This window comes from Podarcis bocagei (genome assembly GCF_964188305.1).
Source record: "Podarcis bocagei genome assembly, chromosome: 7".
NCBI classification, from domain to species: domain Eukaryota; kingdom Metazoa; phylum Chordata; class Lepidosauria; order Squamata; family Lacertidae; genus Podarcis; species Podarcis bocagei.
This window is the reverse complement of record NC_138132.1, coordinates 92770087-92787426: the sequence shown is the minus strand read 5'-3', so window position 1 is coordinate 92787426 and position 17340 is coordinate 92770087. Positions and strand designations below refer to the sequence as shown.

The 17340-nt window shown below is 47.9% G+C and overlaps 1 protein-coding gene and 1 long non-coding RNA gene across 2 annotated transcripts; both read right to left on the bottom strand.

The window, feature by feature from the left end:
* Nucleotides 1-2985: 2985 nt before the first annotated feature.
* On the bottom strand, nucleotides 2986-11232 carry LOC308590833. The gene is made up of 7 exons (XR_014009923.1): nucleotides 11118-11232; nucleotides 10895-11000; nucleotides 10370-10432; nucleotides 9941-10123; nucleotides 9687-9851; nucleotides 3985-4093; nucleotides 2986-3035 (listed from the first exon to the last, which is right to left on the bottom strand). It is a non-coding gene; the product is annotated as an uncharacterized lncRNA (long non-coding RNA).
* A 93-nt stretch (nucleotides 11233-11325) lies between these two features.
* On the bottom strand, nucleotides 11326-15940 carry LOC308590832 (uncharacterized protein). Its single transcript, XM_081201078.1, has 13 exons — nucleotides 15702-15940; nucleotides 15393-15555; nucleotides 14451-14592; nucleotides 14254-14372; nucleotides 13991-14140; nucleotides 13464-13606; nucleotides 13195-13310; nucleotides 12947-13083; nucleotides 12638-12757; nucleotides 12390-12504; nucleotides 11986-12120; nucleotides 11658-11822; nucleotides 11326-11488 (listed from the first exon to the last, which is right to left on the bottom strand). The coding sequence occupies exons 2-9, from the start codon at nucleotides 15462-15464 to the stop codon at nucleotides 12749-12751; spliced, it is 888 nt and encodes a 295-aa protein (XP_081057204.1). The 5' UTR covers nucleotides 15465-15555; nucleotides 15702-15940; the 3' UTR covers nucleotides 11326-11488; nucleotides 11658-11822; nucleotides 11986-12120; nucleotides 12390-12504; nucleotides 12638-12748.
* Between the last annotated feature and the right edge of the window lie 1400 nt (nucleotides 15941-17340).

The window sequence follows — 17340 nt, the reverse complement described above, 5'->3', positions numbered from 1 at the left end:
CTGCGCTGATCCCGGGACCGCAGGCAGCTCTGCACGGCCATCAGGGGCGGAGCGGAACTTCGCCCCCGGCTCCCGGTGGCCGCGCAGAGCTGTGCTGATCCCGGGACTGCAGGCAGCTCTGCGTCGCCATCCGGAGCGGGGCACTAAGTCCCGGCCGCTCCGGATGGCCGTGCAGAGCTGCGCTGATCCCAGGACTGCAGGCAGCTCTGCGCGGCCTTCCGGAGTGGGGTGGAGCTTCGCCCCCGGCTCCCGGTGGCCGCGCAGAGCTGCACTGATCACGGGACTGCAGGCAGCTCTGCGCGGCCTTCCGGAGTGGGGTGGATCTTCGCCCCCGGCTCCCGGTGGCCGCGCAGAGCTGCACTGATCACGGGACTGCAGGCAGCTCTGCGCGGCCTTCCGGAGTGGGGTGGAGCTTCGCCCCCGGCTCCCGGTGGCCGCGCAGAGCTGCACTGATCCCGGGACTGCAGGCAGCTCTGCGCAGCCATCAGGAGCGGGGCGGGGCTTCGCCCCAGGCTCCCGGTGGTCTCGCAGAGCTGCGCTGATCCCGGGACTGCAGGCAGCTCTGCGCCGCCTTCCGGAGCGGGGCGGGACTTCGCGCCCCGCTCCCGATGGCCCTGCAGAGCAGCGCTGATCCCAGGACTGCAGGCAGCTTGGCTCGGCCATCCGGAGCGGGGCGGGGTTTCGCCTATTGTCTTCTTAAAAGCCATGTTAAGATCTCTATTGAATAGCCCTTCTCTTCCTATTAATTTATTTCATTGTCCAGCCTTATCCATTTAATCCCTTCCTTATATCCAATACCTATTCGATTTTTCAATTGGAACGTTTCATAGTAAAATTCTAAGTTCGGTATTGCCCATCCCATCTCTTCTTGAGATGAATAATTTACTATGTCTGGGGTTCTAACTCTTTTACTTCCAAAAATCCAATTTTTAAATACCTTATTCCCTGTTTTGAACCATATTTTCCTAATGGGCAGTGTAATTACTTGAAATAAATAAATAAAAAATAAAAATAAAAAATAAAAATAAAAATAAAAAAATAAAAATATTTTAACTGCTCCAACCCTACCTAGAATAGATAAATTCTTATTTTTCCATGATTTTATATCCTTCTTGATCTTTCTCCACGCTTCTTTGTAATTTACATCTAGAATCCTAGCACTATTTTCAATAAGATTTACCCCCAAGTATTCAATTTTTTTCCTATTGATATCCATCTTTGTCATTTTTGCAATTTCCTTCTTCTCCTCTTTATTTACATCCCCAAATAAAATTTCAGACTTCTCCAAATTTCCACCCAATCCCGACTCTTCTTTAAAGTTCTTCAGGATTATCATAAATTCTCTTACACCCTCTAAGGGGTTTGTAAATAATAATAGGATATCATCTGCATAAATCTTTAACTTAATTTCTTCCTTTCCTTTCTTATATCCTTTTATCCTTACTGAGTTTTGTATTCTGTCTGCCAAGTACTCCATACCTAATACAAATAGTAGTGGTGAAAGTGAACATCCTTGTTTAACTCCTCTTTGTATAGTGAATTGATCTGAAACCCCCTCATTCACTCTGACCACAGCCTTCCCTTCTCTATACAATTCCCGGATTGCTTCCACAAAGTTCTCTCCTAATCCTCCCTCCTGCATAATACTCCATAAGAACTTATGTCTAATCGTGTCGAAGGCCTTATACACATCCAATTTTAAAACCACCAATTTTCCTTTTACCCTGCTTGTTAATACATTTCACACATTTCTTATAGGATGGCCTATGTATCTTCCCTGAACAAATCCATATTAATCTTCCTTAATTATTTTAGGTAGTACCTTTTCCAGTCGCCTTGCCAAGATCTTTGTAAATATCTTATAGTCTTGATTTAATAGGCTAATTGGTCTGTATGAGCCCACCTCTGTAGGGTCCTTTTGTGGTTTTTCAGTCCCTACTATTTCCGCTAGTTTCCAAGTATCTGGGGCTCCCCCCCCCCCCTTCTAAGATATTATTAAATACTTTTTTCAGTTCTGAGCCCAGGATATCAATTGCTTCTTTATAAAAGTCTGCCGTAACTCCATCTAATCCTGGGGATTTCTTACTTTTAAATGATTTAACTACATTCTCTATTTCTTCCAGAGAAATTTCCTCCTTCAGTCTTAATCTATCACTTTCTTTGATTTTAAACCCTAAAATAATACATACTAGAGACAGAGCTGCCTGCAGTCCTGGGATCAGCGCAGCTCTGCGCGGCCATCGGGAGCGGGGCGCTAAGTCCCGCCCCGCTCGGGATGGCTGCGCAGAGCTGCCTGCAGTCCTGGGATCAGTGCAGCTCTGAGTGGCCATCGGGAGCGGGGCGCGAAGTCCCGCCCCGCTCCGGTTGGCAGCGCAGAGCTGCCTGCAGTCCCGGGATCAGCGCAGCTCTGTGCGGCCTTCCGGAGTGGGGTGGAGCTTCGCCCCCGGCTCCCGGTGGCCGCGCAGAGCTGCACTGATCCCGGGACTGCAGGCAGCTCTGCACGGCCATCGGGAGCGGGGCGGGGCTTCGCCCCCGGCTCCCGGTGGCCTCGCAGAGCTGTGCTGTTCCCGGGACTGCAGGCAGCTCTCCGCGGCCAATCGGAGCGGGGCGGGACTTAGCGTTAGATGAATTTCGCAAGTTATCCGGTTTCAAATCAAATAAACTAAAGACAAAAATGCTGACCAAGAATGTGGGAAAGGAGGAAATTGAAAAACTGGAAATGCAGTATGGAATCAAAGTGGCAAAAAAATAAGATATCTGGGATTTTTTTGGTGGGGGGGTTGTTTTTGTTTTTTGTTTTGCTTTTTTGTTTTTTTTGTTTTTTGTAATGGTTGATTTGGTGTTCTTTTATGGCTATGCACATGAAACTTAATAAAAAGGAAAAAAATAGAAAAGTATAAAGAATTAATATAAAGTATAAAGTAACATTTAAATAATTTTTTGAAGTATGGATGGCTAAATTCAAATCAGTACCTGGGGAAAAGGTCTTCTTCAGTACGTTTATACTTGATAGTGGCTTGTGATGAGTATCAGACCTGTAAGGAGGCCACAGAGGAATTGTTGCACCTATTATTGGAGGCTGGATATTAGGTATCCCTCAAAAAGGCCCAAATTTGCCAAAAGACTGTGAGATATTTGGGATTTGACATTTCCCATCAACAAAGGGCATTGAGGCCTGAATGGAAGGAAGCTATTTGCATTATTAAAGAACCCACTAACCACAGACAGCCCCACGGATTCCTGGGAGCAGCAGGCTTCTGCCGCATCTGGATCCCAAATTTCAGCAACCTTGCCGGGCCCCTTTATGAAAGCACTAAGGGAAAAGAGAACATCATTTTGAGTGGCTCACTGAGCAGAGGGAGGCCTTCAATGAAATCCAAGCTCATGCAGGCCCCAGCCCTAGGACTGCCAAACCCAAATAAGCCCTTTCAGTTGTATGTACATGAAGAAAGGGGGGTGGCAGCAAGAGTCCTGACCCAAAGGATGGGCAGCTGGAAGAGACCTGTGGCCTATTTGTCTGAACTATTGACTCAGTAGCTAAAGGTTTCCTACGAGCAGTAGACACCACGGCTCTATTAGTCAAGAAGGCATTCAAATTCACATTTGGACAGGAAATATATGTGAATGTGCCACCTGCGGTCTTAACTCTTATGGAATACAAAGAGAGATACTGGCTTTCCAATGATCGCATGGCTAAATATCAAGGACTCTTGTGTGAAAACCCACAGGTGCACCTGCAAGTTGTAAATACCCTGAACCCTGCCACTCTATTGCCTCTCCCCGAGGCAGAGGACTATGAGCCCCATGACTGCCTCCAAGTAATGGATGAGGTGTACTCCAGTCGCCCTGACCGGAAAGATGAGCCTCTGAAGAACCCTGATGTGGAATATTTCATGGACGGGAGCAGCTTCATCTGGGAAGGGAAAAGGAAGACAGGATATGCAATAGTGACCCTAGAAGAAATAGTAGAGGTCAATCACTTACCTGTAGGGACCTCAGCACAGAAAGAGTTGTTGTTATCCTTGGTCTCCTTGAACCCATGGAGTTCCTTGATCGTGATGAAGTTGATGTTAACCCTGATGTGAATCTTGACCTTGAGGAGACCAATGACAAAAGAGAATGTTTCTGTAAAGCATGCTAAGCAGATGTTTCAAATATATGGCGAAAATGTCACCCTTTATTATGAAATCCTAGAAAGGTAGCTGACATGTCCCTCATCCCAGGACTAATCAGGGACCCTGACATTGTCTTGGCAGGCCTGCTGTATAATCAAAGTGGCCTTTTCGCGACACCTCCTTCTGAAATGAATGTTACCTCCTACTGATATTTCCGGTTCTCCAGAACCACCCAGGGCTTGTGCTTTTGTTGTTATGCCTCTGGATCATGGAACGCCAAATGGAAAGATTGGCCGCATGTCCAGCACCACCAACATAAAGGTTGGCTGGGAAATTACACACAGTGCACTGATAATAGATAGGTAGCCGTGTTGGTCTGCCATAGTCAAAATAAAAAAATTCCTTCCAGTAGCACCTTAAAGACCAACTAAGTTAGTTCTTGGTATGAGCTTTCGTGTGCATGCACACTTCTTCAGATACACTGAAACAGAAGTTGCCAGATCCTTCTATATAGTGAGAAGGTGGGGAGGGGTGTTACTCAGAAGGGTGGTGGGAATGGGAGGTAGGCAGATAGCTGAGAGAGCCTGTTGACGACTCTTAACGACTGTAATAGGTCTTACAGGAAAAGGCAAGGGGTGAGAGGGTGAGAAATGGTTTAGTCATGTATAGTGAGATAAGAATCCAATGTCTTTGTTCAGCCCAGGTCTTTCCATGGTTTTAAGTTTGGTAATGAGTTGTAATTCAGCAGCTTCTCTTTCCAGTCTATTTCTGAAATTCCTTTGTAGTAAAACAGCTACTTTGAGATCTTGTATAGAATGTCCTGGGAGATTGAAGTGTTCTCCTACTGGTTTCTCTGTTTTGTGATTCTTGATGTCAGATTTATGTCCGTTTATTCTTTGGCGTAAGGTTTGGCCTGTTTGTCCAATATAGAGAGCTGAAGGGCACTGTTGGCATTTGATGGCATACACAATGTTAGACGATGAGCAATTAAATAGTCCCGAGATGGTATGTGTGATGTTGTTGGGGCCAGTAATGGTGTTGTCCGGGTGTATGTGGCAGCAAAGTTGGCATCTGGGTTTATTGCAGGCTCTGGTGCCAGTGTCTGTGTTAAGTCTGGTTGTAGTATTATTGTGGGTTAGGAGTTGTTTAAGATTGGGTGGCTGTCTGTAGGCAATGAAAGGTCTTCCTCCCAGAGCTTGAGAAAGAGAACTGTCATTGTCCAGGAGAGGTTGTAGATCTCTGATGAGAAAGTCGAGGTTCTGTTGGTGTGTTGGTGAGGATCTGTTCTTGGATGTGTGGGGGTAGCTCCTTAACAATCTTGTTTAGTTCTTTCTTGTATTCTTGTGTGGGGTCTGAGTCCAATTTTGTGTAAAAGGCGGTATTGGAAAGTTGTCTGTGAGCCTCCTGAATGTAGTCAGTTTTGTCATCATGAACTTTCTATCTTCTACCTAAAATACACAAACCAGGAAATCCAGGACGCCCCATCATTTCAGGTATTGGCACTGTTACAGTGGGTGTCTCCGGTTATATGGACTCTGTTCTGAAACCATATGCCATCAATGCTCCCAGCTATGTACGTGACACCACAGATTTTCTGAGGAAAATACAATCTTTAAATAATCTTCCCAACAATACTATACTAGCTACTATGGATGTGGAATCTCTGTATACCAACATCCCACACAACGATGGTTTACAAGCTATAAGGAACACCATATCAGATAAAACCACAGCGGACCTTGCCACCAAACTCTGCCAATTTGTCCTTACCCACAACAACTTCAAATTCGGTGATGACCTGTTCCTTCAGATCAGCGGCACAGCAATGGGCACCCGCATGGCCCCACAGTATGCCAACATCTTCATGGCAGATTTAGAACAACGTTTCCTGAACTCCTACCCACTCAAACCTCTCTTGTACCTGCGATACATTGACGATATTTTTATCATCTGGACACATGGTCAACAGACCCTGGACACCTTTCACCAGAAATTTAATGATTTTCACCCCACAATCAACCTTACAATGAATCAATCTATGCAAGAAATACATTTTTTGGACACTACTATAAAAATACAGGATGGGCGCATAGACACCACCTTATACCGCAAACCAACTGACCGACAAACATATCTACATGCCTCTAGCTACCATCCCAAACATACCAAACAGTCCATTGTATATAGCCAGGCACTACGTTACAGCCGCATCTGTTCCAATTCTACAGACAGAGACTCTCACCTAAGAGATCTACAGCAAACCTTCTCAGAACTAAAATACCCAGCAGATGAAGTTAGACAACAGATCAACAGAGCCAGACTGATACCCAGAGAGAACTTGCTGCAAGACAGACCCAAAAAAGAAAATAACAGAACACCTCTAGTCATCACATACAGCTCCCAAGTTAAAACAGTACAACGCATCATCAGAGATCTACAACCTCTCCTGGACAATGACAGTTCTCTTTCTCAAGCTCTGGGAGGAAGACCTTTCATTGCCTACAGACAGCCACCCAATCTTAAACAACTCCTAACCCACAATAATACTACAACCAGACTTAACACTGACACTGGCACCAGAGCCTGCAATAAACCCAGATGCCAACTTTGCTGCCACATACACCCGGACAACACCATTACTGGCCCCAACAACATCACACATACCATCTCGGGACTATTTAATTGCTCATCGTCTAACATTGTGTATGCCATCAAATGCCAACAGTGCCCTTCAGCTCTCTATATTGGACAAACAGGCCAAACCTTACGCCAAAGAATAAACGGACATAAATCTGACATCAAGAATCACAAAACAGAGAAACCAGTAGGAGAACACTTCAATCTCCCAGGACATTCTATACAAGATCTCAAAGTAGCTGTTTTACTACAAAGGAATTTCAGAAATAGACTGGAAAGAGAAGCTGCTGAATTACAACTCATTACCAAACTTAAAACCATGGAAAGACCTGGGCTGAACAAAGACATTGGATTCTTATCTCACTATACATGACTAAACCATTTCTCACCCTCTCACCCCTTGCCTTTTCCTGTAAGACCTATTACAGTCGTTGAGTCGTCAACAGGCTCTCTCAGCTATCTGCCTACCTCCCATTCCCACCACCCTTCTGAGTAACACCCCTCCCCACCTTCTCACTATATAGAAGGATCTGGCAACTTCTGTTTCAGTGTATCTGAAGAAGTGTGCATGCACACGAAAGCTCATACCAAGAACTAACTTAGTTGGTCTTTAAGGTGCTACTGGAAGGAATTTTTTTATTTTGATTATAGTGCACTGATAAGTTTTGGTTGTGGGGTTCCTTCAATGCCTCTTACCAAAGCAACACCACATCCTCAGATCTGTATCCATACTTTCCCCAATATACAGTCAACTTCACTGGACAGAGATCCATCTGTTGGTTCTTGTATAATGGACTAGCCACTAATTACCATCCTGGTAATTATCAGTGTGTGGGAATAGGTGCCTTTACTTTCCCTGTGACTGTGGAGGCTTTTCCTCCTCTACCCTCTCTTAGAAACAGAAAGAGGAGAGAAGTCCAAGGGGAACAGTGCAGTGATGAGATTTTCCTGGACCGGTCTGTGGTGCTGTCGGTGGAGGCTTCGTTAGCATCCTCGTCATCGGCATACATCCGGGAGTTGTGGCTGAACAAAATCGTGAAGCACTATTTGCCCTAACATGCAGGTTGGAGAAAACCATCAATGTCACTACACATATCCTCCGACAGTTGCAGTCCGAGATTGAGGATTTGAACCAGATAGCAGCAGCTAATAGACTTGCTCTTGACTATCTCCTTGCCAAATCAGGAGGTTTTTGTAAAATATCCCGGAAGGCAACTGCAGAGTGAAGTTTCATGACCTCAACAACACTATTGAGAACGAGTTGCCAAAATTACAGGCCCTTATAAATGATAACCAACCCAGTCAGAATCCTTGGGAATGGATGTGGTCTTGGGTCCCAGGAGTAGGATGGTTACATAGCCTTTTGACCGCCATTGCGGTAGGAGGATTAGTCTTCCTAATACTTCTTTGCATCACCCCTTGCTGCATATCTCTAGTCAGAGGAATGGTGGCCCAAAGCATTAAGAATCTCACTGAAACCCACATCATGGCCATATACCGAGCCCTGCCCCCCCTCCGGCAGAAGAAGAGCATGAGTATGCTTGACTAATTCGTGAAATGCCCCCTGAAGAGATCCCCTTGAGAGACACAGTTGTCTATACCGGGGTTCAACATGAGAGTCAAGCTGGAGAAACAACTGTAACTTGTTTCTAAGCTTGAAAGGGGGGAATGTGGCAAGGCCACCTGGAAGAGTTTTACCTTTACGTTTTATGTATAACCATAAATACTGATAATAATGCTTAAATTGTTAAGGCTAGAAGTGCCTAAAATCTTAAGAATCAAGATTATATGCTTGCAACATACGCTTCTGGTTTCTTGTTGAATGATTTTTTTAAAAAAATCTTAATGATTTCTTCATGAACTTTGTTCCAAAAGCTTTTTATCTCCTTAAACCCCACCATATATGGTACATTGTTCCTATCTCGGTGTTACATCTCCAGCACACATTGGTTTTTTGCTTATAGATTTTTGCCGATTCCTCGGGGCGGGGGTTAGGTACCACCGGTAGATCATTTTTCATTAGATTCTCCCTTATTGTATAACATGCTGTGAACTTGATGTCAAATTTCCACAGCTAACATTATGTTGTGGCCAAAATCCTGCACCCACTTTATCATAACATCCTTTAGCATCTCATCCTTGAGTTCCCATTCCAAAAGTAGATCATACATCCTAGATAGGGTCTTTTTATTAATTTGTACTAATTCCTTTTGTAAGAATGACTTCTTTTCTCCAAAACCAATTTTCTTATCCTGATTAAATATATGCACTATTAGGTGATAGTGAATCCAGCCGTTACAATACTGTTTAATTTCTTCATACAATTTGATTTTTAATTGGCCCTGTTCTACCTTTATTAATTGTTGCTAAGTTGCCCAATTTGTGTCCATGTTTGTCTTTTTTACCGTTATCATCTCCGCTGGGGATGCCCACCAGGGTATTTGGGGCTCTAAGAGTCTGTGGTACTTATCCCAGACCTTGTATAATGAAATTCTGACTATATGATTTAAAAAGTCCTTATGCACTGCCACTTTGTTGTATGTTAGGTAGGCGTGCCATCCAAACCTCGTATTCCAACCTTCTAAATCTAATATATCAGCCTTCTTCAAGAAGGTGGGGTTGTTTTAAATGGTTGTTAAATGTGTTATGTTGATTTAGATTTTGTATTTGTGGGCTGGAGTGTTGTTTCAGGGCTCTTGTATTGTTTATTAGTGTGCATACATTGATCTTGTGGCTATTTTTAGTAAGTTTTTATTATTTTAATTTATATTATGTTCTGATATTTTTATTATGAATTTTGTGCAGTGAGTATTCTTATTATTTATTTTGTGCTTCGTATACTTGGTGTTGTGAACCACCCTGAGATTCAAAATCAATAAAATCAACAATCAAATAAACATCAAAAAGAAACACAAAAACAAAAAGGTTTCCTACCGCTGCGTACGGAGAGTCGTGAGGGCAGCACCACTCCTCTTGGTCAATCCTGATGGTGTTGATGTTCTTGGCGCTGGTCCAGACTGGATCCCGCGGAGAGCAGAACATGGTATCTCTGCAGCACAACTCTGGTGTCCACGTTGCCTTGGCGCTACTCCAGATGTTCTGTCAGGAGGAGAAAGGGGCTCGTTGAGAAACGTCCCATCCAAACAGCCCATCAGATGTCCCACTAGCCCCCCAGATGCCTCACTCACATGGCATGCAGCTCAGGAAGTCCTGTGGGTAAGGTTCCCTGTGAACACAGTGGAGCAGCCTCCTCAAACAGCGCTGGACCCTGCCTTTCTTCCGATGTCTATAGGCCCGCTGCATGATCTTCAGGCAGCTCCTCCCTGTCCGCCTGAGCCCTTCTTCCTCGTGCTGCTGCATCTCTTCCAGCCCTGAGTGGAAAGGGAGAAAGGTTGAGCAAGGTGGAGATACACAGGAAAAGAGCCATCCATCAACAATATGAAAACAGCCTTCAGGTGTGTTTGTGTGTGAGAGACAGCAGTGAAGTCACATTCCAATTCTCTTTGCATGTGCATCTTGTGACACCTCTGTTTGAACATACATCTGAGAATTTGCCTTCCCCTGAAGACCTTTCTCAGCAGAAGCACCCCTCCCTGCCCTCCGTACGTCTCACTCACATGTTCCATAGGATGCCATGTCTTGATCGTGGATGAAACTGGCATCCCGGAAAGCCAGATGACCTAGAGAGGGGGGGGGGGCAAGAAAAGGGACGTCATCTCGGTGCAAAGCAAGCAGAGACAGAGGCAGCTCGGCAGGAGGACAGGTATGCTCTGCTGTGTCTAGAGGCCTCCACGCTCACGGAGCACTCAGAGCAAGAACTTCCTGACAGTAAGAGCTGTTTGACAGTGGAATTTGCTGCCAAGGAGTGTGGTGGAGTCTCCTACTTTGGAGGTCTTTAAGCAGAGGCTTGACAACCATATGTCAGGAGTGCTCTGATGGTGTTTCCTGCTTGGCAGGGGGTTGGACTCGATGGCCCTTGTGGTTTATTCCAACTCTATGATTCTATGATTCTATGATTCTAAGATCTGGGCACAGATGGAGGCCTACCTAGCAGGTGGCCTGGGGACATGTCCATCCTCCCTGCCATTGTTATCAAGACGTTTCTGTCCATCCCTACCAGGGAATAACGTTGCTTGACTTACCCAGAAGCAGAGCTGCCACCCTGGAGACTGCTGGCAGCCTGTTGGCAGACGGCTTCGTGCAAGATAAGGCAGCACTCCGAAGGACGTCCTTGCTGAAGGTCTTGCTCTGTGGGCAAAGACAAAGGAGAAGTGGCATCAGAGAGGCTTGAGAGCGCAGCAGAAGAGCCTTGCACTCCCAGAGACATGCCTGGGCAAAGCTGCCAATGAAGCAGAGGGAACTTACCAGATGCTTGGCAGCCTGGTGGAGAGCAAAGTGGAGGCTAGATTTTTTGGAACGAGCCCACCACTTGACTTCTGGGGCTAGATGGGAAAGAGGCCCCCTTGCGGCCTGCAACACAAGAAGAGAAGAGGGTTACAAATTGCAGTACATAGTCTCGGAAGCTCCTGAGAACAATCCCTCCCTCCTACTGCATAAGTCCACCTCTTTGGCCTCACCTTGGCCACTTTGTCCTTGTCTTCGAGGTGAATGAGGACCACAACCAGTTGGTGAATGGCTTCCTCTTCTGTTGTTGTTATGGGAAGTCTTTGGTCTCTCACCCAGCCCCGAAGCAGCCCCAGATGTTCGATGGCTGATGCCCGGACGGAGTCTTCCTCCTATAGGCAGAAAATATCAGAGGTTGTGTTTCTCATCAGATCACTTTCCAGAGGAACACCCTCCTGAAGCCAGAACATCTCCGCTGCATGCCAGTCTAAACCCCACCCTTCCTCTTCCAAAGCATTCCTCCACCACCGGGTGTGATGTCATGTTTCCCCTCATACTCACATGGGCAGCCAGGCCGCAGTAGGTTTCTGCCAGCATATTCAGGTCTTCCTCTCCCAGCTCCCTGGAATGGTAGGCTTGGTCTACCAGCTCTATCAACTCTGGGAGGACATTGGCTTTTGCATCAGGGAGGGAATCCAGCAGCAAGAGCCGCAGAAGCGAAGGGTCCTAAACAAAAGAGAGAATCTTTTCAAAGGTCTGAAATGCCTCACGCCTTTTAGCACAGGCCCTTCAGTATTGTGCCAGCAAAAGAGTGCTGGGCCATGATTAGAATCGAGATCTGCACCCCCCTCCCTCCCTCCCTCCCTCCCTCCCTCTGAGCATCACTTGCCATGTCAGAGTCCAGAAGCAGGGATATCCCTCTGATGCTGAGCTTCCGGACTTGCAGGTGTTTGTGTTCCAGCCAGCTGAGGAGCCGCTCCAGTGTATCTTTACAGGGATAGACCTCCAGACGGCAGCTGAGCAGCTAAAGAGGCCCAAAGAGGAAGAAACCCTTCAGTGATGAGAGGCTGAGGCAGGTTCTCCTTTTACCCACCATTTGCAATTCTGCACAGAGCAAACCCACTGAAGTGAATGGACCAAAGTTTGCCATGTACATCAAATCCAATGGGTCTACTCTGAGGAGCACTAAAACAGGCAACAGTCCTTAGGCTCAAAGTAGCCCAACACTCGGCAGAAACCAAGCCAGGGCCTCCTTGCTGCACACATTTCCTCCTGCACCTCAGTCCCCCTCACCTCGATGTAGATAGCTGCCGCGACTTGTGGCATCCCGGCAAAATCCCGGTCCTTGAGAGCAGCGATGATATTTTCCACCATGGGAGGGATCCATCAGCTTCGCTTTCCGACAGCTCTGAAGTGGAGAAGCAGATCTTGGTAAGGAAGGGAAAGACACCGCAGGAAGCAAACAGGGGCACAGTCCGATCCCGTGCCTTCAGCTCCGTTTGCCAGACCACTGGGGAAGGTCACCGCGTTCTTCCTCTTACCTCACCATGGCAGACAACCCCTGGCTGAAAGTCTCCCGGCAGAAAAGTTGGTCAACGATGGCCGCCTCCACTTGCTCTCCAGTGGTGCCAAGAAGGAGGTGCAGAACTTCCTTAGCCCCTCTGGAACCAAAGCAAGACCAGTTTAACCAGGAGGGTCATTGGCACACACTCAAATTCTTTCCCCATCCTTCCTCCCTAGCAGCCACCTGAAGGAGAGCCTCCCTTGGAAAACCAAGCTGGAATGAACCCCCCCCCCCCGAGGCTGAAGGGGTAAGGACTCCATTGGTCTCTTTGGAACACACTACTCACCCGAGGAATTCCTGGTCGTAATGGAAGTTGACAACCATCCCCAGGAGAGCGATCAGCAGCTGTGGGAAGTTCTGGTGCACAGCTACCTTGTAGTCCTCCATCCTGAGGATGGTGTGCAACAGGCTGGTGAGATGTTGCTGGAAGAGAGAGGGGTGCAAGTCACTTTCTCTGCTTTTCTGCAGAATACAGGAACCCCTCGATATTACCCTGGGAAGAAGGAAGCCAGAAAGCAGGTGGTTGGTCCTTACCACTTTGGTGGCAGATTCCGCCAAAGGGGCTTTGGTAAATGTGCTTGGCCATGAGATGGATCAGTTGTTCTGGATTGGCCGATGCTAAAACCTCCTTCCAAACTCTCTCGCAGTCTCTGTGAATGCAAAAACAAAAGCAATGGTCAGATTCAAGTCTTCTGCTTGCTGCCATGCTCCAGAGAGAGGAAATGGCAGCAAGGGCTTTCTGAGCAAGCCCTGCAGCTTGCCAACCTTCCCCTTAGCCCAGTACAACCTGGAGGGCTCCATACCTGAAGGGAAACTGGAGGAGATATTGCACCACTTTCGCCAGGTGCTGGTGTGACAGGATGGACAAAGCGAAGACGGCCATGTCTCTGCCTCGCACTGTAGGCCCCTGGCTGATCTTATAGAAGGCCTCCAGCAGCACCTCCACCTGTCAGAGAAAAGGAGAGAGTTGCTTGGAGAGTACAAGGAAGCGGGGCTGTCTGCAGGCGGATCCCTCCATCCCTCATTGAAAGAGGGACCCTTGACCTGTGCCACCACAGCCTCTTCCTTCCAAGGTACCACTCAGGGTCCTGGGGAGTATTGGACCCAGGCAGCTCCAGGGCACCAGTTCCCCTCTCCATTCTGCTCCCAGAAGGAGGAGGATTCCCCATCCCTGAACCCATGTTTCTCAGGACCCTTGGCTGAGGTTCTTGTCCTGACGTTGCCAGGCCCCTCTCAACTAACATGTGTCCTGGCCACCCAATGGCAGGAGGTTGCCTCCCCTACACCAAGCAGAGAATCTTCTTCTCGCCTACCTTTGCAGACGCCTTACCTTCACTTTTCTGCCGCCAAACTGCTTGATGAATTCCTGCAGTAAGTGGGAGATATCCAGTGGGTTGAAGCTGCTCTCGACAACCAGGTCTCTGGCCAGGAAGCACATGGCCTCCAAGAGCTGCTCCGCAGGGAGAAAGGCGCCAAAGACCTGAAGCGAGAGAGGAAGGTCAGAGATGCCCACAGGGCAGGGCTGGGGAGCAGAAAGCCCAGGTGCTGCCTCTGCAGAACCCAGAACATGTGGCTTGAGAGACAGCGACTTACCGTGGCAAGAGTGTGACAATTATTCACGAACGATTCAGGAACCGGTCCTCCGGTGGATTTGAGGGCCTTCTGAGCTCTGATGATGAGTCTTTGGTCCCCCGAAGTTCGTACCAGTGTCTCTGCAAAGGAAAGCCAAAGGGTTAGTTCGGGTCTTGCTCACCCCCACCCCATGCTGGGATGCATTCTTCCAGTCTTACCTTCGTTGCACCGCAGGATGGGCAGAAGATGGCAGAGAGCCTCTGCTGCCCTCTGCCTGCACTCCGGGTCTTCATCCAGTGCACAAAGGCAGGTAATGGCCACCAGTTGGCCAAGGGAGGATGCAGGAAGCACTTCCAATGGCTGAGAAGAAAGCCAGAGAAGGGACTGATAAGAGAAGCAACCCATCACCATTTTCCCTATAACATTTTTATTAAATCTTCCAAACATTCCAAAACATTTAGCATCCTCTAGAGAAAAAAAATGATTTCTTTTTGACTTCCCACCCCTCTTTTCCTAATGTTTGCTTTTCTTCTTCTTTTCTCAGCCGTCTTACTCACTATGGCCCAGCTCTGTTCTCCAAATTGAGTATGTGCTGGGATGCCTGATTGTCAGGGTGGGCCTAGAAGCAGCAGCCTGAAGGCCTTGACAGCCCTGCATGGTTGCAATGCTTCCCTTCAGTAAAGCCACTTCCAAGCTGCAGAGGAGGTGGGGTTGCGGGCTTCATGCCCTCCCCCCACGTATTCGGGGGCTGGCTTGCAGCCCCCGCAAGAGCAAGGAATCCTCGGGCGTGTCATCTCCCTTGCCAGCCAATCGGCTGGCCCGGGAGGCGTGGCCCGCGCTATTTAGGGCCAGCGCCTGAGGATTTCCCTCTTTCTGCCGGTGCCCTAGCTGCTCCAGTTTCCCCACCCTCCCACCCTTTAGGTTTGGCTCTTTGACATTGCTATGGACCTCGGTTGGTCGCCGTCAAGGGGCCTGGCAGGAATTTTTTCCACCTGGCAAATTGGCACCAGCCATTTGGCTTTTTGCCTACCTCATAGTAAATCGTCACAACTTCCTCAGCATTGGCGGTTAGGCCAATTGTAAGGGTATTGTTATGCAAAATACTGGTGTCCTGTGTCTTTATTTCCATGGGGGAGGCGGGAACTCGCCACGCAACTCACATATTCCTGGATCTTCTGCAGGAGGGCGGAAAGATCTTGGAGCGCCATCCTTCGGATCTTCTCATTCTTCATCCTTGTGACCACATCCGCAAGTCTGTCCTTCAGCTGGTCCTCGTTGTCGCTTTCAGGAGGAAGATCAGCCAGAGAAGCTGTGGTTGGGATGCTGAGGGGAGACAGGAGCAGCACTTTTGTCAAAAGGGTTTATTGCCTCCCATCCTTCAAAGACCCCAAGCACCACCACCATAGAAATGGACCGGGGTTTTTTTAAAAGCAATTGCTTATGGGGGAGGGGAATTAGCACAGGATTACCTGGGAGGATGATCCTCCCAATCTTCCAGGCTGACATCCAATACTTGATATTCCTCAAAATCAACTCCCTGTCCATGAGAAAAGAGAAACAGGAACGTCAGAATGTGAAGAATGGATCAGACCCATTCATGTTTTTGTGTTCATCAGGAAAGCACAGACGAGGTAGGTTGGGAAACAAACTGAAAATCTCTGGCCTCCATTTCCTTAGAGACCTTATTCATCCTTCTATTCATTTAAGCCTTCGGTTAAGAGTTTGGGTGTAATCCTTGACACCTCCCTTTCCACATAGGCGCAGGTTACAACAGCCAAGGCAACATTTTCCCACCTTCGCCTCATCAAGCAGTTGGTCCCTTACCTTTCCTGCCCCAACCTGGCCGCAGTGATCCATGCGATGGTCACCTCCAGGCTTGACTACTGTAATTTGCTCTACGTGGGGCTGCTCTTGAAGCTGTCCCAGAAACTCCAGCGGGTGCAGAATGCTGCAGCGAGGCTCCTCACGGGGTCTCTGCCATGGGAGCATATTCACCCAGTGCTTTTCCAGCTGCACTGGCTCCCGGTGGAGTACAGGGTCAGATTTAAGGTGCTGGTTTTGACCTTTTAAAGCCCTTCACAGCCTAGGACCCTCGTACCTACGGGACCGCCTCTCCTGGTATGCCCCACAGAGGACCTTAAGGTCCATATATAGCAACACCCTAGAGGTCCCGGGGCCTAAGGAAGTTAGATTAGCCTCAACCAGAGCCAGGGCCTTTTCAACACTGGCCCCGGCCTGGTGGAACGCTCTGTCTCATGAGACCAGGGCCCTGCAGGATCTGATTTCTTTCCGCAGGGCCTGTAAGACAGAATTGTTCCACCTGACCTTTGGCTTAGAATCAGTTTGATTCCCTCCCCCTCTTTCTATTTCCTTTTCCCTCCTGTGAAGAGGCTGCATCCTAATGTTTTAATGTTGTATCTTAATCTTTTAAATTGTATTTTAATCAACTTTTTAAAATTATTATTGGTTGTTAGCTCCGCACGCCCCAAGCTTTGGGATTAGCGCAGCGCACCTGGGGGGGGGGATAAAAATTTTTCCCCTTTATTCCCCCCCCAAAAAAACCTAGGTGCGTCCTATGGGCCGGTGCGTCCTATGGGGCGAAAAATACGGTAAGCAGCTGGTGCTAATAGAGCAACTTATGCGCCACCTGTCTCCAGAAATTGCGAGTTTGGTTGCTGACCAAAGTCCACGATCTTTAGAGGAGGCCACAGAATTCGCAGAATCTTTCAGACTAAATCATTCTCACCTGGTAAACAGGGGACCGGCTGGTGGGTACAGACCGATAGCCTCAGCTTCTGGCGGGAGGTCCGGCCTTCCCGTTAAAGATCAAAGCAGGGGTCCCCCTACTCCTGCAAAAGACTCCTCTACAGCAGGTGGGGAACACTGTGCTTTTATTGTAAGAAACCGGGGCATATAAAAGCAGTTTGCCCCCAATTAAGTGAAAAGAAGCCTCCAGTTTTGACTTCGACTCCTGCAGTGCGCATGATCCAGCAACCGGAGGAAGATTGGGAAGCGGAACAGCAAAAGTCAGGAACTAGGGAAAGCCCGATCCCGGAGGGGAAGGGTGGGACAGCTCCTGACGCTATAGCTTCCAAACCAGCTGTAGCC

Bases quoted from the DNA above. Each gene is read 5' to 3' on its own strand.
- LOC308590832 (XM_081201078.1), bottom strand. From the start codon at position 15,464: ATGAAGAATGAGAAGATCCGAAGGATGGCGCTCCAAGATCTTTCCGCC. The intron at 13,607-13,990 runs GTAAGGCGTCTG...TTTCTCTGACAG, and splicing joins TTGGCGGCAGAAAAGTGAAG to GTGGAGGTGCTGCTGGAGGC. The intron at 13,311-13,463 runs GTATGGAGCCCT...TTGCATTCACAG, and splicing joins CTCCTCCAGTTTCCCTTCAG to AGACTGCGAGAGAGTTTGGA.